The sequence below is a fragment of the Mustela nivalis genome (assembly GCF_964662115.1).
Source record: "Mustela nivalis genome assembly, chromosome: 5".
NCBI lineage: Eukaryota > Metazoa > Chordata > Mammalia > Carnivora > Mustelidae > Mustela > Mustela nivalis.
In genome coordinates, this window is record NC_139024.1 from 85,022,316 (window position 1) to 85,044,817 (window position 22,502).

Consider the following 22,502-nt stretch of genomic DNA (forward strand, 5'->3'; position numbering starts at 1 on the left):
CGTGTGTGTGTCTCTAGGTCAATTTATGTATTAATTTGTCATTTGATGCATAATATTTAGTACCGCGATAAAAACAAGCCAATCCTATGAGGCATTGATTTTCCCTTCCACAGCTGTTCACGAAAACATAAATCTAAAGTTTTGCTACTTTAAAAGCCTCCAATGCAAATATAATCTAAAATTGCTAGGCTTGGAAGTTGGGCTTTTCTGTCAGAAGATGTTTATAGACCTGCTCCCCAGAGCCTGGCCACTCATCTGCCTCCAGGCCCCAAAGACATTGATTACATCTTGAGGTCCCTTCTGATTTATTCCAACTCCATCTGACGCTGCTGAGAACCTTCCGCGCACAGGCTCCAGGCCGACCATCAGGTTTGGTGCAAGAGCAGCCCAGCCATCACGCACGGGCTAGAGCAGAGAACACAGACTGCACGTGAGCAGCCGCAGGGGAAGTCAGAGAGTGGTTGCTGGACTAAGGATGAAGAGGCATGGCGGCACAGAGGACACACTTGACTTTGCTTTGGGAGGATAATGCAAGGTCCTTGGAGGGAGTGGACTTTGAAGGATGGATGGGATTTGACAAGGAAATAGGGGAGAAGAGCATTCTAGGAGGAAGCATGGCAGGAGCAAAGTCCCAACGTGGCCAAAGCAGGCTGAGTTTGGAGGAATTGGGGTCGGCTGCAGTACAGGATACATGACTGGGAGGTCTTTGACTGGGAGAGTCTGTGGACACATGCCTGTGGAGGGTCAAGAACGTTGAGGGTATGACCGTCATGGTTTCCCCTCCCTAGGTAGTGGTCTGCAGTTTCCAAAGAAGCTCTTCCTAATGTATTATCTTGTTGGATTTTCACAGCAGTCCTGTGAGCACCCGGGTAGAGGCCCATTATACAGACGAGGAAACTTGGAAAGTTGAGATGATCTGCTTTAGGGGATAAAGCCCAGGTCTTCCCACTCCCTGACCAGAGTCTTTCCCCTAAACCAGTGGTGGTCGTAGGGAGTCTGTGGGAGAACTGGCTCCTTAGAACCTGCCCATTCTCCATGTTTGGAGAACTTCTGTGTGTTGGTTTGCTTTCAGGTTCCGTTCACTGATTTTTCCTGGGGGGGAAAAAAAAAAAAGGACCACGTGGTGACCACCGGCAAATATGTCAGCATGGGTCAGTGAATTCCTGACAGAGAGACTTGGGGAGCAGTCTCTGCCCAGAGGTCAGAGTATGGGTCTTGGATGTGGCATTGGGGTGGCCTTGGCAAAGCTGGCAGAGCTGGCAAAGACCTGTCAGCAGCAGCAGCTTCCTGGGCACTGGAACTGAGACAATGCCAGGGGGACAGGGATGAAGCCCACGAGCACAGAGCCTCAGGGTTAGGTCACCATGTGGGGCTTGCTGCCCCCAGAGTCCTTCTGTACCAGGATGATGGCCAGGATGGAGGCCCTGAGGATGGCAGCAGGTATCTCCTTGAGCTACTTGCCATCCAGACTGACATGACTACTATAGTCCCTGATGACTACAGTCACCTTGAACCTGGTCTGCTGGCCAGCCTAGGCCTGCTTGTGCTTTGCACATGATCTATTGGACCTTGTCCTTGAAGGGTATCCTCAGAAAAAAGTCCATGATCTCGAACTCTTTGATGGGCAGAGAAGAGATTGATCTCCAGGGACTTGATCTTCATGTCCCAGACCTGGCCACCTGGTTTGATGTTGGGGACCCACTTCTCATCCTCCATTTGCCTCCATCAGTTCCAGGCCTCAGCCCTGGTTCTGACACAGCAGAGACTCCAGCTCTGCAGGGCTCCCAGTCTTCCCCCGGCCACACACCTCTTTCCACGCCCTACCATAGTGCTGGCATCATCAGCTTTTGTCTCTGAGAAGTGTTTGTGAGCTCTCATCTGGTCAAACTGCCATGCTTGGAGTTAATTCTGGGAGCCCCTTCCCCCAGGGAGCTCTCCACGACAGCACCTGGATGGTGGGAGTTCGGACATTTGAGTCATTAGGTGCTAGGTGGCTCCATCAGCTTTGTTTGCCATCTCATTTGGCAAATGATCCAGAAACCAGAGCATTGCTCTGGGGATGAGGACTTTCAGAACAGGGGAGCTGTTTCAGTTCAGTTTCAGAACTCTTGAGCTGGATTTGAGAGGGGAAAGATTGGGTCCTTGGAAAATGTCAATTGCTGGGCAAAGCCATAGGTCCACTAGAGGTCAGGTCTGGGGGGTCAGACCACAATAACAGAAGGTGACTCTGAGCTTCCCCTAACCATTTGCCAGTATGGAATTCTGAAGTTAGGTCACAAGTTAGCCAGGACTGGATCCAAAATGGGAACAGAAACTTCTGGGCTGCAGAAGTCTAGGAGACAACTGCCGGGTCAGTCCTGTATGACTGCTGATGCCTCAGGCTGGACCCGAGATGTGACCTGTGAGGTCCTAGGCAGCCAGAGATGACCCATGAGTCTACATCCAGAGAGTCAGGGCATGGAGGGGCAGGTTGCTAGGAAGAGTCAGATTTTGTTTTTTGTTTGTTTCCTTTGTTTAGGAGAAATGAGTAAATGGGTTGTCACCTGCCTTTTATGCAGAAGCAAGGGAGGTGGTTGTCCAGCCTGAGTGTGTAGTGAAAGTGAGCTCCAGAAGGCTCTGGGAGAAGAGCGTAGCTGTTCCCAGGGGCCCCATCTGTCCCACGTGCTTGTATTTCCATGCTCTGGGGGACTCTGACGAAGCTTTACATTGACCTTGACTCAGCACTGGAAGCGATGCTGGTTCCTGACACGCAGGGACAGCTTCCTGACCCCAGCTCCTGGCCTCCATGCTGAGCAGTGTGGCCTGTGGCTGGTCTGAAGAATGCCCCAGGGGGAACAGCTGGCGAGAGTTTCTAAGAAGGACGCTGTGTGCTGATGGGCTGGTTAGCATGTTAGTCTGAGGAACCCTTTATTTTAGATTCAGGCTGATGTTGGTTTCATTTCTCATCTTGGTCGCAGTGGGTTTCATGGCCGTGACAGAGGTGCTGAAAGGTGACAGTAAGAAGGCCCACGTGGTGCTTCTTTTTTATTTGCTTTCCAAATGTGTGAAATTTGGCACATTTCCTTTTTTCCTGCAGGGCTTTAATTCTGAGAATGGACAGTGTGGGCTCTGTCACAACTAACCCCTCTCAGGTCCCCCCAACCTTCTTTTCGGAGAAGGCAGACAGGTGGGAACAGCAGGGATGAGGGGTAGAGAGGAGCCAGGTGTATAAGACCTTCCCAGGCCCAGGAAGCCCAGCCACACAGACCCAGAATCCCCATTCCGATGCTGCCACCCATGGACAATGGTGAGGGGAACAGAAGAGCGGGAGATGGGCCTGGAGCACAGATTCTCATTCACCTAACTGCAGCTGCTGAGGGGGCCTTCACAAGCCCTCTGCTTGGACTAACTATCCCTGTCCCACAAAGACTAAGGACAGGTGCCACCCGTGGGTGTCAGGATAGGCTAACTGCAGAGATAAACAGTTCCTGAATCTCAGCGGCGTTAACATGAGACAATACAAGGCAGATCAGCAGGAAATTGCTCCAGACAGGCACTTAGGGACCCAAGCTCCCGTTTCTGGTTCTACCGTCCCCTAGAGCCTTAGAGTTCTCCATTGGATCACCTGTTCTACCGTCCCCTGGAGCCTTAGAGTTCTCCCCTCGATCACCTATACCGGCTGGCCGTTGGAGGGGGAGACAGTGTGAAGGATCGTGCGGGAAGTTGAATGGCCCCAGCCTGGAGGGAGCCTATCCCACCTTCCTCCACATTCCACTGGCCATACTAACGGCTGCTAATCAAGGGACACTGGGAAATGTGGTCTTGCTGTGTCATGGGTTGAATCACGCTCCCCCTACCCCAAAGAAAGGGATCTTGGAGTCTTGGCTCTCAGTACCTTAGAATGTGACCTTGTTTGGAAATAAGCTCTTTACAGAGGTAATCAAGTTAAAATGAGGTCATTAGGATCCTAATCCAATAGACTGGCATTGTACACAACAGGGAAATTTGGGGACAGATAGTTGCAGAGGGAAGATAATGTAAAGACAAAGGGAGAATGCCACCTATGGGCCAAGGACTACCTAAGGATACCAGAAGCTAGGAGAGAGGCCTAGAACAGATTCTCCCTCTCAGTCCTCAGCCAACATCATGATTTTGGACTTCAAGTCCCCAGGATGGCGAGGCAATAAACGTCTATTGTGTAAGACCCCTAGTTTGCTGGGACTTTATTATACAGCAGCCACAGGAAACCAACACAAGCTATGTGCCCGGATTTGGGGAGCATTCAACCAGCTCTGCAACGTAAGCTTCTTGTCAAAAGGAAGAGAATAGAAGGCTCTTTGGACAGTACCTGCCTCCCTTGCTGGTCCTACCATTCTGCCCATGCCACCCTCCTTGTGATTCTCTCCCTCCCCAGGGTTTCCTCTCACCTCTCCTCACTGCCAACCCAAATTCCTCCCAGAGGAGATGGAGGGAGACCCATCATTTCTTGCCAGAATCCCCATTTGGAGAAGAGAATGGAACTTTGCTGTCCTCTTCCTCTTTCTGTTCTATTCCCTGGTCCAGAGGAGCACAGACCCTGCCAACATCTGGTTAAATGACCTCAAGCAAATCCCCCGACCTTTGTGGGATTCAATTTCCCTCTCTGTAAAGTAGGAACGATCCCACTGACTTCTTTCTCAACAGAGGAGTCAGTTAGGAAAACAATGCCCTGGCCCTTTGGAAACAGAGCTGCATTTACCCAGGAGGGAAATAATCACTGTAGCCTGAGAGACTGTAAATCCTCCCCAGCTGACTGCCCAGACCTGGACAGGACCCAGCACCTGGGAAATTTGGCTGGATTGGTGAGTGGTGGGGGCAGGGGTAGGGGGATAGTGAGCATGGCCTGGTTGGGGGTGGGGGCAGGACCTCTTTTGGTTCAGCCAGCCTCCTTCCTCCCCCAGACCTGGGGGATCAGGCTGGAGCCCTTTGGACAAGGAAGGGATGTCCAAAGCTGGAGACCCTGGATGCTAGCATCTGTTCCTGCTGCCGTGCTGAGACCTGGCCCAGCTGATGTGACAGGGGGGAGATGGGAGGGTTGTGGGGAATAAGAGGGGTGTTAATGCTGCCATTTACGGAGAACTTGTTTATGCCAGGCTCTGGGCAAGCATGGTTTCTGATGGTCCAACAGTTGTGCAAGGTGGTGAATGTGAGTTGTATAGGTAGGGCACGAGGTCTGGGAGGGTCGCATCCAGGCTACCTTGGCTATCCGGAGTCATCTTGGGCCAGTTACTCCACTGCTTTGTGCTTTAGGGTCTGAAGAGGTCAAGCGGGACATAAAAATGATCCCACTCACAACCCAGGGCTGCTCCTTGCACAGGGACGGGCGGAAGAGAAGCAAGAGGCGGGGCACAGGACCCTTGCTGGCAGGGGCAAACTCCTCCACTCTTGCCTCTGTTGTGGCCTGCAACCAGGTTCTCCGAGCTCCTGCAGAAGGAGGACTCCTGGGCCTGCTCCCTCTGTCTCTGCTTTCTTCCCTCGGCCAGCGGATCTTCAGACTCTACTGGCAATGGCCAGGCTGGGAGCAGTGGTGAGCATTAAAATGGAGTAGAACTCACATGGCTCCCGGATCAGTGCCTGGCTTAAGGCAAGGACTCAGGGGATGGCGGTCTTCATTATCGTCCTCCTTTTACAGACTGTGAGACCAAGGCTAAGGGAGCAGCTGAGATTGGATTTGTTGGACTTGAACCCGAGACCGACAGGCTCTAAGATCGATGTGGAGGTGTGTGTGTTTCTATTATGCTAAAATATGTTGGCTCTTTCCTCATCTGGACCCCCCAGAGGAGGGATAGTTTTGAGCTTTGGAAAATAAGGAACTGGGAGCTCAGAGAGGAACTGAACTATAAGGGCAAGAGACACCTGTCCTTTTAGCAGTTTTCCTCATCCCCCCCCCTTCCTCTCTGCCTCCCCCAAGATGCAAGATTCTGCCCTGCCCGCTGGCCAGGTCTTCCTTCTAAGGAGAGGTTTATCCACAGCCAAGGACAAAGGGTAGGGTGGCCTGCTCCCAGGTCTGTTTCCATAGGAAAGAACCTTGCTGCATCTTTTCCTCTGGGGCTCCCAGTTGCTCCCAGTCCCACTCTGAAGGGGATCTGAAAACCAAGCCTTCTTTGTAAAAGCTGATGGGGCCATCCTTTAGGGCCACAGGAGAAGCTTTGGGCATGGAGGTAAGGAGAAGGACCTGGAGCTCAGGGATACAGAGGAAGGAGCCAAGGGCAGGTGCTCCCAAGACAGCCTGGCAGAGGTGAAGCCTGTCCCCTCTGCGATTCCCATCAGAGCTGCTGTACTGGCTTTGGGGGCAGGGGACCCTGGGGATGAATGTCAGCACCTCTCTATGAACAACTCAATTTTCATCCTGGAGCCTCAGTCTTCTTCTCCATAAAATGGGTATAATAGTACCTGCTCATAATACTTGAGGAGATCCGGGCATTAAGCAACCAGCAGCACCTGGCTCAGTGCTGCCAGCAGCTCCCTAAGTGTTAGCTATTGTTGTTGTTCACAGGTTTTCTTAGTTTAACAGACTAGTCCATCTGTTCAAATCTCTGTTCTTTGGTAGCTCATCCTGCCCTCTGTTCTAGGGAGCCTTAGTCTGTTTAGGCTGCCATAACAAAATAGCATAGACTTTGTGCTTATAAATAAGCATTTACTTATCACAATTCTAAAGAACTTCAAGATCATGGCACTGGTAGATTTGATGTGTGGTGAAAACCTGCTTCCTGGTTCACTGATGGTGGCTTTCTCTCTGCATCCTCGCATGGTGGCAGCTGGGGGAAGGACTTCTCTGGGGTCTCTTTTATAAGGGCACCAATCCATCATGATAACTCTGCTATCATGACTTCATTGCCTCCCAAAGTTCCCACTGCCATAATCACCACCTTGGGGGTTAGGATTTCAACATGTGAATTAGGGGGGGAGACGCAAACATTCAAACCACAGCAGGACCTGGGAGGGGGCTGATAACAGTGTAGAGAGAGGAGGTCCTGTACTCCCCAGGACCTAATCTGTCCTCCGTACCAGCCCATCTTTCTTCTGAGAAATTTCTGAGCACCTACTATGTGCCAGACATCTCACTGGACACTTGGATTGACACGCTCTTATTGCAAAAAACACCATTGAGCACCTACTATGTGCCAGGGCCTGTACTAATGCTGGATACCCAGAGATGAACAATGAACAATGAGAGATTCCTTCCCTCAAGGAGCCCACAGTCTAACAAGGGAAACACAAATGGACAGTGATAGAACATGGTAAGTGCTTCAATTCATTCCATTTCTTATTTTAAACAAGAGTCACCAAGCTCCTAGTATATATTAAACACTGTGCTGGGTGTTGTGGGGTATTACAGTTGGTAAAACAAGGCCTCTGCCCTTAAGGGACTCTGAGTCCATGAGGAAGCTGAGAAAGTAACCGGCAAACATTCAAGAGGGTTTGAAATACCCAGATGGCTATATGCACAAGGCCCTGGGACCCTGAGGAATTAGGTGTGAGGGATTATGGAAAACTTCCTGGTGTGGGTGACTCCTTTACTGAGGCTCTGAGGATGGGCAGAAGTTGGGGAATCCTTCCAGGGATTTCTGGGAGACTGCCAGGGCTCTTGCCACTGACCAAAGCACCTTGGCTGTCTTGAGGGAGCACTGAAGGACAGGGCTGAGGAGACGTTTCTTAGAGAGGGGGCTGCCTGAGCTAGGTCCTGAAGCATGAGTAGGGGCTCAGGCAGGTGAGGTAAGGGAGGACACTCATACAGAAGGAATTGCACGTGCAAAGGCAGAAGGCTGCAGGGAGTCACTTGCAAGAAATCCAGTTGGGAGGTAAGCTGGGGGCAGCCCTAAGAAGGCTTCTTAGATACTAAGAGTTTTAAGAACCTGGTCCTAGGTGATAGGGACCCAACACGGACTCAGGGACAAGGTCAGATAAGGGTTATGAGAAAGCTAATCCTCTGGAGATGGGATAAGGAGGAAGGAAAAGATGTTAACTTGTTAGGAAGAAAGAAAGAAAGAAAGAAAAAAAAAAGAGGGAGAGAAGGAAAAAAGAAAAGAAACAGAAAAGAAAGAAGAAAGAAGGAGGAAAGAAAGGAAGGAAGGAAGGAAGGAAGGAAGGAAGGAAGGAAGAGATAAGTGAATGAATGAATCAGACCTTGGACTCACCTTGACACTTACTTAAAAGTTCGGGGCACAAATCTTCCCAAATGTCCAACATACAACCTCCCAGCAGCTTCAGGGCCCTTCCACAGAAGAACCGGGGCACAGTGCCCAGTAGCATATATCATACCCAGAGACAGAACCAGCAAGGTCTGTGTACACCCAGCCTTCACTCGGTTGGCTGTGCTGCAGTAGAATGCTGGCTCTTGGATCCCCAGTCTAGTAAGAAGGAGGCAGTTATAACCCAGGGAGCCACAGCAGGACATGTGGCGATGAGAGGTAGCATCAGGGAAACTTCAGAGGCTTTGGACCTCTGGGAAATGTCAGCAGTCTGCCACCCAAATGACTCTGGGCTCAGGGGGGCCACCTCCACCCCTGGAGACTTCCCTGTGCCCAATGACTTCAGCTGGGCTCTCCCAGAAGCAGACCCCAAGATGAAGATTTAAGGACAGGTAGTTTATTTTTATCTGAGAGGTGTCCCCAGGCAGCACTAGTGCCCTACTGTGGGAACGCAGGGCAGGCCAGGGAAGGCAGCTGTGGATGGCAGGGCCTCCACTGCTTGAGGAATCTTGAGAGCCTGGTACACTCTTCTGAGGTGTCCCAACCCAGGGAGAAGGGCTGGGGTAGCTATCCATCCACCTCTGTCCATCCAGAGCTGCTTGAGAGCTATTCCTAGGGGCTCCTAGTCTGCACAAAGGCACATGCTTATCACAGCAGTGCTGGTCACCCTTGTAACTGTAAGAGAAATGGCTCCAATAATTGTTGAATGTCTCTCTCCTGCACAGAGTAGAATCTTCCTGAGGGTAGAGGCAGCATCGCCACTTTCTCCCTGGGACCGAATTCAGTGTCTGGCACATAACAAGGTGTTCAAGATTATTGAGTATCTATTGAATAAATGTGATTCGGAGGCTGAGAAATTCATGGCACATGCCCACTTCTGTCTGAAAACCTTCTCTAGCTTCCTCTTCTCCACAGCTCCCCACCCTGGTACAGCAGAGCCGACAAGTTGTTTCCCCGCATCTGTATCGACATCCATATCATCTATGTCTATCATCTATGTCTATAATCTATATCTATATGTCTATATCTATGTCTATAATCTATATCTAATTTTGCCTTCTTTTAGAGCAATATAAACTCCAATATTTAACCTTGCCAGTGACTGCCTGGGACAAAGAGAGCGTTTCCCAGCCCCCTGTACAGCTAGGACTGCCCATGCATCTAAATTCTGACCAGTGGGGGTGCCTGGGTGGCTCAGTTGGTTAAGCATCTGCCTTTGGCTCAGGCCATGATCGCAGGGTCCTGGCATAGAGCTGGGCAAGGGGCTCTCTGCTTAATGGGGAGTCTGCTTCTCCCTCTGCTCCCGGCCCCATGCTCTCTATCTCAAATAAATAAATTTAAAAAATTTTTAAAAATGGGTGTGGAACTGACAATTGCCACTTTCAGGATGAGCCCTTACCCATGGAGGCGCAACCCTCCTACTCCCCTTTCTCCTTCAGGCTGGCTGGAATTTGGATATCATGGTGAGAGCTGGAGCAACCCCCTTGGATCTTTTAGTGGAAGGCTTGGGCCATGAGAATGGTGGAAGCTAGAAGAACAGGGGGAGCCCTAATGATCAGGGAGCCACTGCTCCAGCCTTAGGGTGAACCTCTGGTCTTGTATATGAGAGCCCTTGGTTACACCATTGCTATTTGGGTTTTTCTGTCGAGTGTAGCTGAACAGGCTCGTAATCCTAAATGGCACCCCGGAAGGAGAATGTAGACTGCCTTCTGGGCAGGGGAAGGAAGACATGACTCCCAGGTAGTGGAAGTAGAGCTTGCTGGAGTGGATGATTCCTCTGGCTGAAAGGAAGCCCCTGGCTCCTCCCACTGGCTGGCTCCGCCCCGCTCCCCCCTACTCCACCCTCTTCCCCGCCAACTTCCCTCAGGGCTTCCAGAAGTTCTTTCTCCCAAAACAGCAGTTACTCTCACAGACCCTCTTTCCTTTCGGGATGCTCCAGACATCCCCCCCCCCCCACCTATGGTGAGTCCAGGACTGCGTGCTGCTGCCACCCCCCTTCCCAACAGTGACATCAAAGTTCCTTTGGGGCTGGGGCAATCCCCTCTTCCCACCCCTACTCTTTAAGGGCATCAGGGAAGTAAAGTCTGCACAGTTTTCTGCGGCCTGGCTGTAAGAAGGGAATCTGAGGGTAGCCTGTGCACCACCCGCCGCCCCCCAAACCCTGCCCACACTGTGTTTGGAGGATGAGAGGTGGATCTAAAGGCAGGTAAAATACAGAGTCCCTACAAAGCGGGTGACAAAGATACAGGAGGCACAGGGAACAGCTATGGGCCCAAGTTGGCCCAAGGACAACGGTTCTAAGAGCCTAGTGATTCAGAACAAGGGCCGTGGGGGCTGCAGGAGTGGCTGCAGACCCTCCACTAAGGGCTCCACCGATCCATTTGTCCTGGTCTCTCTGCTCTTCTCCCAACCTTAGTTCTTCCGGCGCGACCCTCCGGATTGAACTCGGGAATGAGGAGAGGTCTTGGGGCGGGGCAACCCCGCACGGCGGCTCTTTCTTATACTAGTCACTAGCAGCTCTTGGGGTTACACGAAAGTAACCGGAAACGGGAGGGGTCTTACGGGTAGTGTGACCTTGGACAAGTCCCAAGCGCTGGTCCAGCCCCAGCTTCTTCTGGGGTAGCCTGAATGGGGGGGGGGGGGGTCTGGCTTTCCTTAGCCAGAGGAACTTGGGGAAGCTAGGGGATGCTGGGGGGCCGGGGTTGGGGGGACGAGGGGACCCGCGGCGCTGGGTGCTGGTGGCAGGCTCCTGCGCTTCTCAGTCCGACCGGTCCTCGCCCGGAGCGCAGCGCCCGGTGCCCGCGGTCCGGGTCCGACAGGTGAGAGGTGGAGGAGGCCCCCGGCGGCTGGGGCGGAAAACGCGGGACCCCGCCGGCCCCTCCCGCGGGCGGGGCGGCCCCGCGTCGGCTCCTCCCCCGGCGCCGCCGGCCGCCCGGGATCAGTCGCCGCGCGCGGTTCCGCAGGTGGCAGCGATGGCCCGGTCCTGAGCGCCCCGCCATGGCTCGCGCCCCCAGCCCGCTCTGCCTGGCGCTGCTGCTGCTCGGGGCGGTGGGCAGGGTCGGCCCCCGCCCCCAGGTGAGACCCGTGGCCCCCGGGGGTTGGGGGAGAAGGCGGGGGGCCCTGAGGGTTGCGGGCGCCGAGTCCCGGCAGGGGCGGCCGGGACTTGAGCGAAACTCCGCGACCGCAGGCGGAGGGTACCGAAGCCCTGGGGGGAGTAGGCACTGGAGAGTTGGGCGCCCTGAGCCCGGGGCTCAGACGGCGGCCGGAGGCGGAGGCTCGGACGGCGGCCGCGCCCCCTCCCTCGCCGCCCCTGTCCCCCACCCCCAACCAGGCCACCAGCTGCCCCGCAGCCGCCCTGCGCTGACTTCTGCGCCGCATCTTCCCAGACCACTTTCCCAACTCACGCTCCTCGCAGACTCGTGCCCGCGGCCCTGGCACGGCCCCGGCTCGCCCCCTTCCCTGACCTCACCTCTCCCACCACGTCCCTGAGGCCTTCCCGCGGTGCCTGCCCCTAGCCCACCCCTCTCGCTCCTCAAAGACCCCAAAAGGCTCCGGGAAGACGGAGAGGGCCAGGGTGTGGACACCCAGCTCCATTACCCCCTCACCAGCCCCCCAGCACAGCCTTTGACTCATAGCCCCAGGGACCCTGCGGTGGCAGCTGGTTGTCCTTCTTTCTGACCTCCCAGATGGAACTTGAGTGCCCCCTCCCCCAGCCCCTGCGGCAAACACGTCAGGAGGCTCCCAGCGCCTCTGGGAGCAGCCGGGTCCCCCTTACACACTTGTGTGACCCCCCATTCTGACTAACCTGGTTGACAACATATACCAGAAGGCATACTGGGACACGCAGAGACACCTTGGTCCCCTGGATGCCACTGGGGAGCAGACCACAGATAGACCCCTGCAGCCCCTCTCTGTGGCTCTCATTGCCCTCCCTGCCTTTCCTAGCTGCAGGCTCCTGGGCTGGGGGCTGTAGCCAGCCTGCTGGCAGAGTGGGGAGTTGTCCAAAGATGTTGTGAGACGCTACAGCAGAGAGGAGGCGGCGCAGGCTTGGGTGGCCTGTCTGGTGTCAAGGGAAATATCTCTTCCTGCGGCCTCTGGTTCCTACCTCAGATCTGAAGAACTGAGAGCTTTGGGGGAGTGGAGCTCTACAGGCCTTGGAATTTGTCCCAGCACGGGTGGGGGACATGGTGAGGGGCCATTGCCTTGGTAAAGGCTGACTTGAGCCTGGCTGAGAATCCAGATGCGGACAGATGCCAGCCCATGTCAGCCCCCCAACCCCAAATTCTTTTCTGTATCCATTCCTTCCCTCTACCTGTCCCCCATCCCAGCTACTGACCCTAGCTACAGGAGACACCCCGGCTTCCCCAGCACTTTCCCACAGTCCCTCAGCCAGGCCTTGACTTCCGTGGTGTACTTGGCATCTCTCAGGAGCCAGGACTGCAGACACATTAGCATGACGGCCTCTCGGGCTCATCTTTACTGCCTCCGAGTTGGAACTGGGACTGGATGGAGGTGGAAAGCCCTCCGGCCACCTCCCATCCTGCTCCAGGCAGGTTTGCAGACCCGGTTTGGACTGAGGGAAGAGGGCAGGTTCTGGAGGCTGCCTGTCTTCTCCCCAAAATTCCTTTTCCCAGAAGAATCTGGTTCCTTGAACCTGCCCTTACTTCTGATCCCCTCACTCCTCAGCCCTGGGTCAGTGCAAAAGCCAACTATCCTGGAGCCCTAACAGGCCTGGGAGGGCAGAGCAGGACAGGAGGAGCTAGGCTCTGAGCAAGGAGATGGAACTTTCCAGGGCTGTTCTTGTTGCGGGGGTGGGGGGTGGGCAGAGGGGCTGAGCCTCCCTGGCCACCACAGAGATCTGAGCAAAGGGGCTCGGAGGTTAGACTGCAGTCCTGTGACACAACTTTATGCCCATGTAGAACACTCTAGATATGGGTGAATTTTGCTTTCTGTTTTCTGTTCATGAGGTCAGCAAGACTAGGGGTATGCAGACACAGAGAGAAAAACGGGTGAGAGGCTGGGTTGGTGCCTCAAACCTGCTTCCTGGAAGGAAGAACACAGAGTAAGCTGTTCGCTGTCAGATCTGGCTAGGCTGGAAGTGGCTTCCTTGCAGGCAGGTGGATGGCCAAATTGACCTCTAAAGAAGGGGGCCTAGGCCACTCCTTCACTGTTGCTGAAAGGACCACCCCCTTCCACTATTCCTTACATCCCTAGGACCCCTGTGAGGGAGCTGGTCTATGAGGAGACAGGCAAGCCTCTGAGACCCAAAATGAGAACCAGCCAAACTTGGGTTCACATCTCAGGTCTGCTCTTAGCTGGTGATCTTGGGTAGGACAATGACCATCCCGAACCTCAGTGTCCTCATCTGTAAGCAGGAATCACAACCTCTACCACAAAAGGTTATGGAGAGGACTGAGCTACTGGAACCCTGAAATGGCAGCTTTAGGCACATGGGGGAGCTGACCCATTTGTCCTCCAGAATCCAGAAGCCTTCTTCAGAAGGGCAGCCTAGGGCTTGGAGAGAGGCTGTGGGAGGCCTGAGCCTCCGCATTCTAGTGAAGGGTGGAGGGAGTCCGGGGTGCACAGCGGTCAGCATGGACTTTGTTCTGAGCTGGGCTCCCTCCCGGACACGGATCCCAGGTGGGAGCTGGGACAGGAGCCACCAAGAAACCACATCCTGCCCTCCAATTCCTTGCTCTGAGGAAAAACAGGCCCTTCCTTAGCTGCAGCCTGGCCCTGGGCAGATTCCTCTGGGTGTGTGTGTGTGAGAGTATGTGTGTGTGATAGAGAGACACAGAAATACAGAGACAGAGACAAGTAGAGAGACATGGAAAGTGAGAGACCAGGGGGAGGAGGGTATAGCTTTTATGAGCCCCTGTTTCTGTGTGTACGTGTGTGTGATCCTGTGTGTGGCAGTCCGCTGGTGTGCGAGTCACGTGTGTGAAACATCTCAGCATGTAATTGTGTGTCCAATAGTGTATATGTGTTTGCAACCCCATGTGTGATACTGTGTCTATGGGGAGGTCTACATGTGTGTGTGTGAGAGACAGAGAGATTTTTGTGTAAATGGGTGTCTGCCGGGATGTGCCAGCACATGGGTGAGAGAGAGTGTCTCATGATAGAATGTGTGTTTCCCTGTGTACGTGTGTGTGACCATGTGGGTCGAGTATATGCTCAGTCAAGAAGGGGGTATGTGTATGGGCGCACGTGTGTATTGGGGGCAGTGTCAGGAACAGGTTGTGTTCCTGACAACCTGTGTGTGTGTTTGTGTGGAGGGGGGAGACTGTCATGTAAGCATGTGCTCAACAGTGTGCATGATAATGTGTGTGACAGTATATCTGTGTGAGGGTTCCCGAGCATATGACAGTGCGGGTCAGTGTTCTTTTCCCTGCCCTCTGCTCATGTCTCCGGAGCCCTTAAGAAAAAAAATAATGAGGTCAAGGAGCCAGGGGTTGGCAGCCCCCACCCTTCCTGGGCACAGGGGCCAGGGTGATGGTTTGGGCAATGGGAGGTGGACAGAGAGGAAGGAGGCTGGGGGTAGGGGGCGGAACTGCTGAGGAGGGTAGGGGCCGCATCATTTGGGAGGTCCCAGAGTTTTCTTGTGGATCTCTCTTCCTCCTTTGGGGTCCTCTCCCATTTTTCCCATTTCAGTGGCCCAGAGAGACCAAGGTCTTGTTCCTCCTTCCCTCAATCAAAAAAGTTCCCAGAAAAAGAAGGAACTTAATTTACACTGAGAAACCAAACTGGAGGAGGAATTGTTTTTAGGTTGGCACCCAGTCTTTGGAGACCGAGTACCTTCCTGGGGAGAAGGGAAGACTCCGCCACCTTGAGAGCATCCACTCCATCTTCATCCTTCCCTGACTGCCTTTCCTTCTTTCGCTGCCCACCGGTACAGGGCTGGAGAATTCAGAAAGATATTCACCTACTTTATGTTGCTGGATCTGTACAGTAACTCTTTGGGGAGAGCAATACGCCCATTTTATAGATGAGGAAACGGAGGCCCCAAAGGATTAAAGTGAATCCTGTCAATCCCACATTAACAGCCAGAACTGGGATTTTAAACCCAGGACTTGTGGCTCTCTGTCCAGTGCTCTCTCCAGCACGCCACTCCCTCCTGGCATCCTCTTTCTCACCTCCTGCTTCCTCCCGAAACTCCCTGAATCTGAGAGATGCTCCTCCTTATTATAACCTTCACTGGGCATTGTCTCCATTTTATCCCCTCATCCCCTTCCAAGAGATCTCACAAAGCCTGGCAGGTCCGGATTCTAAAACCTTCCAAGCTGCCCTCACCCGGCCCCATAGTCCCCACTGCTGCCCTTTTCTCTGGGCCATGTCTGCCGTCTCCACGACCGTGTCCTTCCCATCAGCAGCATCTGAAGCTCTGCCTCATCAGTCTTGGAGCGGGGACTTGTGCCAGAGGAGGGTGAAATGGGACAGGGCCTGCCGCTTCTCACGGCTCCCTGCCCACGGACGTTGAGTCCTGAGCCTACCCACATGGGTTTGCAGCTGGAAGCTGCCACACACTAAGCGGAATGACTGGTCCTTGGCAGGAAAATGTGTTCATTTTCTCCTGGGAGATTGCTGATCCTGGAAGTGAGGGAGGGGTAGCGCCCAGACTCCCCAGGAGGCCAGGCTGCACTGTCCACTCTGTCTTTCCCTTCTCTTGTAAACAGCAGAAGTCCTGAGAAGGGCTGCCTTGGCTGTACAGTTTCCATGGGCCAGGGGCCCTTCTAAGCATTAACTCACTTTTAATTCTCACAACAATCCTGGGGGCGGGGGATAGGTAGGGACTACTATTATTCCCATTTTACACACATGTAAGCTGAGGCTAGAAGTTAAAACTCTTGCACAGGGTAACAAACTTAATCTGTAGGGGAGTCAGGGCTGGGCCTAGATCTGAGCCCAAAGCCAGGGCTGTTCACCCTCCACGGTCTTACTGTGTTCCCCTGAGCACTTGGGCTCTGCTTACTGTCCTTGTCCCAGACCAGAGTCTCATATCTACCCCAGTCCTGGCCCCTGCTCTCTCCCTGGCCCAGAAATTTCTTTGGAACACCAGCCCAAGGCCTTTCTCTGCTGACAGGAACTGTCCCCACCTCTGCATTTTGGTTCCTGCTGGGTCATCCTGCTGAAATACCCACCCTCCAATCTTGCTAGCCCAGTGTCTTCCTCAGCTCACAGTCCGCAGAGTCCCCTAGAACTGAGTCTACCTGAACCTGGCCCCAAACACCCCCTGAGCGCTTTCATCCCTTCTTTCTCTGTGATGTCCTGCTAAGCCCTTGACCTGACCCACCCCCAAGTAGCCCGAGGACTGTTTCAGGCTAGGGCTCTGCCTTTCCACTATGTGTTCCCCATCTCCCTCATCCTCCCAGAGCCTGGCACAATATGACTTCCATAAACACCAGATGGGGGCGAGGCCAGAGGTCCTGGTAGTTTGTGCTATATATGCAGTGGGGGGAGGGAGGGGGAGGGAAAAGTGCAGTGAGGAGTTTGTGGAGACCCTGGGCTCATGTGGGAAGAAGACAGAGGACCCAGACTGTCAGGAAGCTCTCTCTCTTTCAGGGGAAAGATATTCCCTCCCTTCAGGGAGCCGCAGTCTGAGAGGGGACACAGCTCTGCCCTCAGGGAGCCCCAGTCTGAGGGGGGAGACCCAGCCCTCCCTTCAGGGAGCCCAGTCTGAGGGGGAACACAGCCCAGTCCTCAGGGAGCTCCAGTCTGAGTGGGGAGACCCAGCCCTGCCCTTGGGGAGCCCTAGTCTGAGGGAAGACACAGCCCTACCTCAGAAAGCCCCAGTGTGAGGTGGGAGAGATACAATCTTGCCCTCAGGGAATCTTAGTCTGAAGACAGTTTTACCTCAGAAGCTCTGCTCAGAGCAGGTGACAGGGCTCCCTCTGTCTTGAAATGCCCTGGAGTGTTTGTGACCAGGTTCGCCATCATGATGCTGTCCTTAGCCTTTAACCTCATTCCTATCCATACCCTGAGAATTCTGGTTTCCATCAGCTTCCTTTTCCCCACTCCCTGCCCCAGACACACCTGCCCCATTTCCCAGCTGTGACCGTGACCTTGCTTCCTTCCTGCTTTCCTTCTAGAAAGGGAGATCAAGGAGAATTTCTTCCCAGTCTTTCTGCCCTTTTACCACCAGCTGCTGTGTTGGGGGTCCAGGGGTGGGGTAGAAGGAAAAGGGGTGGAGAGTGGGATTCATCCACCGGGACTGGCTGTAGTGAAAATTCTGCTGACCTTTCCGTTGTAGCTAAAAATCAAGACACTGCCTTCACTACTGTTGTGTTTTTTTCCTTGTTCTTTTATTTGTTTTTTAAAACAAATCACTTGACCTTTGCCCTCAGAAGAGCTCCTTCAGGTGACACTCCTTGTAGCCTCAGCACACTAACTCCTAGAACACGGCTGGGGCTCTAGCAAGCCCCTTCCAGAAGCTTCCACTGGGGGCAGGGATGAACACAGGACAACCTGTGTCTTTGTGGGAGGTGTCCTTTAAACCAGGGCAAGATTACCCAAAACCAGATCCAGCATGTGCTTAGGGCACCACCACCAAGTCAAGGGTACAAGCTTCTAAAAAGTAGCTATTTTGATTTCAGCACACGTGTATATTTTCAAAAAGCGAAATTTTGTTTTCAATTATGTATGAACCTTAAATTTTGTACAAGGGGCTCCCTGGTCATTTCAGCATTTGCAGCCTCCAAATGAGGAGTATTTAGAATCTTAAGCCTGTTCAGGAAAAAAACACAAATTAAAAAGGAACACCGTCCCTGGACCTATCTTAAAGAAGTGAACAAAAATTTCTTTTTTTTCTCAGAAGGGTCATTTCTCACGTGGGTGGGTCTGCTTGGGTCTCTGTGCTAAAAAGCCTGTTGTGTCTACCTTATCTAAAACTTGAGGTTCATGTCCCCCTTCCTCACAGATAGGGGGACCCATCCCATTGCAAGCCTGAGCTCCTTTTTCTGGTACTTTTCTGACCCCATGTCCTCAGGACTTCTTCAGGTGGGGAAGCTGAGCTGAATATTTTATCTCTATTGTTACATTAGAAAGGGACAATGCAGGGGTGGCGGGGGGAGGTCCTGTTGGCCTCCCAGATAATGGCTGTGTATTTCAGGAGGGATGCTAATGATGTAGCCTTACCAGGCTTTGCTCCTTATGTGGCTTCAACTGAACTCCTCTCCCACTCTGGGCCAGCGTGTCCCCTAATGGAATGGTTGAAAGTGCAGGAACCTTGGTGGCAGGCTGACTGGGCACTGGGAAAGGAGTCTATGGCAATCATGAAGTCTTGGGCCCTCAGGAACTCTGCCTTCTCGGTGAGGTCAGAAGAGACCATGAATGGACACCCTCTTCTCCCCCGTCACCCACTCACTCCCCAAAAGCATCATTTCAGTTGATATTTGCTGGCCGCTTCCTACACACCAAGGTATGCGCTTGTCTATCGGGAGGGATAAAGATGTAAAAATATCCACCTGGAGCCCCCCTGTGGTAGGACTTGCTCTGTCCCCCTCTTGGACATAGCCAGTGCCTGAGGGAGTTTGGGGCTCTAAGGTACCCTGGAGTTGATGAAACCCTGTGTGGGGAACAGGGGGTAAGAGAGAGATTGGCTGGACCCAAAGGGCCTCCGTTTCTCCCCTCCCCGCACAGGGTGCCACTGTGTCCCTCTCGGAGACAGTGCAGAAGTGGCGAGAATACCGACACCAGTGCCAGCGATTCCTGACTGAGGCTCCCCCACCAGCCACAGGTGAGTCCAGGTGGGATTTCCTGGGGACTTTGAAGCCCCACTCCCCAAGTCATGGCCAGGCATCCTCTGCCTCTCTAGGATGCCACATTGGCCCTAGGCCTTGGGGTGCCGTCTTATTCCTCCTTATTTTCGGGAGCAGGGACCTGGCCTTTCCATTCTTGGCCTTCCTTCACACTTCCTGGCCTGTGCAGGGGCTGGAGGCCCAATGAACATGTTTATAGGAAGCATTGCTTCAGGGGAGATTGGAGCCAGATGGGCCTAGGTTCAAATCCTGGCCCTGTGATCATAGCGCGTGACCATAGGCAGGTTATTCTAGCCCCATGAGCTACCGTTGCCCCCTTGCCTGAGACAGAGACTTTAAGACCACTTACGTACCATGCACAGGGATGGCACAGGGATCCATGTGACATAACACTGTTGGTCCCCCAAAGGCCCTGTGGGCTCAGGATCAACCCCATTTCACAGATGAGAAACTAGACAGTAAGTAACTTGCTCCAAGTTCCACGGCTGCTCAGGGCCTGAGTCCCCTTGCACAGTACCTGCCAGGTGGGAAGAGTGCTGACCATACAGTAAGTGCCCAGCAGAGCTTAGCAGGGCACAGGTTTGGGCCCATCAGCCTCCACAGCAGGGAGTGGGGAGAAGTGCGACTAGCAGACTGGGCAGGAACTCAGAGACTCTCTCTTCTGTCCCCAGGTCTGTTCTGCAATCGGACCTTCGATGAGTATGCCTGCTGGCCAGACGGGCTGCCAGGCTCGTTCGTGAATGTCAGCTGCCCCTGGTACCTGCCCTGGGCCAGCAGTGGTGAGTCCTCTCTTCGAGGTGGAGTTGGAGCACTGCTGCCTTTCTGCCTGACTCAGTACTCAGGACTCAGAAGGTGTTTAGGCCTCCTGATGGGTGTCTCTTTGCCCGTCTTTTCCTGGGAGGGGGTTTTGGGGAGCCTCGGGTATAGCCTAGGCTAGGGCCTGTGCTGGCGCGGGAGGAGAGGGAGAGAGTGTGGGGTTTGACTTAAGAGAGACATGTAAGCCCCCTCCATCCAATAGTCAGGAAAGGAGCTGGGTGGGAACAGATCCTAGGGTTGGGGAGTGTGTGTGTGTGTGTGTGTGTGTGTGTGTGTGTATAGGGATGTGTGTTTGTAGGGCCACCTACCTCGTCATGGTGCCCGGCCACTTCCTGACTCCTCAGTGGTTCACTGGTCAGATGAATACAGATGAGATGAGAGCTTAGGGCAGTGGTGATGTTGTCCCTCCCACGACGCCCCTCACCCCTACCGCCAGTGGGCTTCCCTCCCTAGCTCACTCCTGCCTGCAAGGGACACCCTGCCCTGGGAGAGGTATGTCGTTGGAATGCAGGGACCTACGGAGGGTGCAGGGGGTGCTCTGACTGGAGAGGTAGCCAGTGCACCGCCACTGCCACCCACCTGTCCTGGGCACCAGAGAGGTTAACAGGGGACCAGCACCTTTCCCTTGAGGAGCTCATAGTCTCAGTAAAGGAGAAAAGTCACTCTCATAATAAAAATAATAGCCAATACTTACTGACTACCTACGCTGTGCCAAATCTGGTATCTGGTATCTGGTACCTCAAAGCAGGTATACCATTTACTCTTTACAGCCACCTCATGGTTATGCTTGTTGTACAGATGAGGCAATTGAGGCCCCAGAAAGAGGAAACCACTTGCTTCAGATGATGTAAATGGTAGACCCACTATTTGAACCCAGACTGTGCTCTTAAACACTGTGTCTTGAAGAGGCCTCCAAGGAGAAGCCAGCCCAGAAGCAAGTGGGAGAATGAAGTCATACTGTGGGAATCTAGGGGTCTTCCTGGAAGAGGTGGCCCCTTAATGGAACATCAGGGCCCCTGGCAAGGCCTGGCGGTAGACGTCCCCTCAGAACGAAGGACTGACGTCAGATGAAGCCCAGAGAGGGGTGTTGAGGAGGTTCTTTCCTTCTCAGTCTTCCAGTACACCCACCTCCTCCCCAAGGTGCGCAAGGAGAGCCAGGGCTTAGAGACAGGCACCCACCTGGTAAGATGCAGAGTAGACCAGTGGCCTCTCCCACAGCACTTCTGTGGCCTATTGTAATCACTTTATATCCCTACACTCACTTACTCCTCCCATGAGCAAGGACTCTGATTATGGTCTCATTTTACAGAGGGGGGAAACTGAGGCACAGAGATGCCAAGTGCCTTTTCCAAGCTCACAAGCTAGGGAGTAGCAGACCCAGGAATCCCTTCCAGAATCTCGTTGGAATTGGTGGAATTTCTACACCAGGCTCCCTTGAGTGTGCACACACTTGTGTGTGTGTGCCTATGTGTATGTTGCTGTGTGTGTGGCTCTGGGCATGAAGACGGGTGAGCAGCCTAGGTCTGCTGGCTGGGCACACTCCAGGAAACGGCAGTGAGCTACCTGCCCTCTCTACAAATGAAAGAGTTGAGTCCTGCAATCTAACAGTTCTTGTCAGTGCTCTGAGTGGCTCTGGGATCCTCAGCAGATGCCCGGACCTCTTTGTGCCTCAGCTCACTCGCTTGGAAGATGGGATAAAGCCAGGTGATAAGGGTACGAGGAGGATTGCAAGTTCTTGAAAAACGGTTGCTGTTGAGTTTTTCCACCCACCCTCCTTATCTGCCCCACCTCCCCAAATTCACAGGCTTGCTCTGCCTCTCGGGGATTTGGGACTGGCTGCTCGGCCAGCCTAGGCTGGGCCTCTAGACCCCAGGGAGCCAGGCCCCGGACAGGGCCCATCACTCAGCACTAAGCTGCCCCCAGCTCTGCCTGCCCCTTGCGGCTCCATCCATCACCTTTAATTTTATTTGAGCAGGAAATAGGTCCTGGTGGTGCCCGTTTATGAGCGAACACGGTTTTATTGCTTTCTCCATGAAGATACTGGCCGCTGCCCAGGCCCCCTGCCAGGCTCCGCTCCCTCCCCTGACTCACCATGCTAATTCACTCTGTTTTCTGATGCTCAGGATCACAGGCTCTGCCTTTCTCTCTCCTCTCCCTGAGTTGGGGACCTGCAGAGCCATTATCCACCGTGGACTCCCACAGTACAGTTGCCCGTTCGGCTTGTCCTGCTGGTCCCCTTGGCAGCGGCCCGCCCCAGGGACTTCCCTGACACCCACCAGGCCATGTGGAAGCAGGAAGGGGCCAGACCTGGAGTTTCTTGGGCTGATCAAGGGAATGGCCTATGGAGAAACTAGACTCCGAATGACACAGTTAGGGGTGAAGAGAAGGACCGGGGTGTCGTAGGCAGGGTCGTGGCAGGGAACACACTCAGCTGAGAATCTGAAGAGAATTTAATGGAGGGGACATTTGCCAAGGTTGGGCACGGTTAAGGGGCCATGAAGGTATAAAGCACCAAGGATTGTAAGAGGAGGAAGCCTTAGCATTCCTGGACCTGAGTGGAGCCCGCATAGGGCCTGGGGCCCCAGGGCAGCCGGAGGTGGTGGTGATGGAGAGCCCACCCAGCAGGGCTGTGGCCACAGAAAGGCCCTCCTACCTTTTGCTTGTGCCTCCCACTGGGCAAACCCGTAGAGGGCAGGGAGCCCAAGCGATGCTATCCACACAG

At 53.8% G+C, this 22,502-nt stretch overlaps 1 protein-coding gene across 1 annotated transcript in view; it reads left to right on the forward strand.

Moving 5' to 3' along the window:
- Positions 1–11,156: 11,156 nt before the first annotated feature.
- Positions 11,157–22,502, forward strand: part of GLP1R (glucagon like peptide 1 receptor) — a 32,712-nt gene continuing 21,366 nt past the window's right edge. The window contains exons 1-3 of the mRNA XM_082731426.1: positions 11,157–11,285; positions 18,846–18,942; positions 19,636–19,743. Coding sequence (XP_082587552.1) covers positions 11,208–11,285; positions 18,846–18,942; positions 19,636–19,743 — 283 coding nt within the window. The 5' untranslated portion in view covers positions 11,157–11,207. The remainder of the gene's footprint in view (positions 11,286–18,845; positions 18,943–19,635; positions 19,744–22,502) is intronic.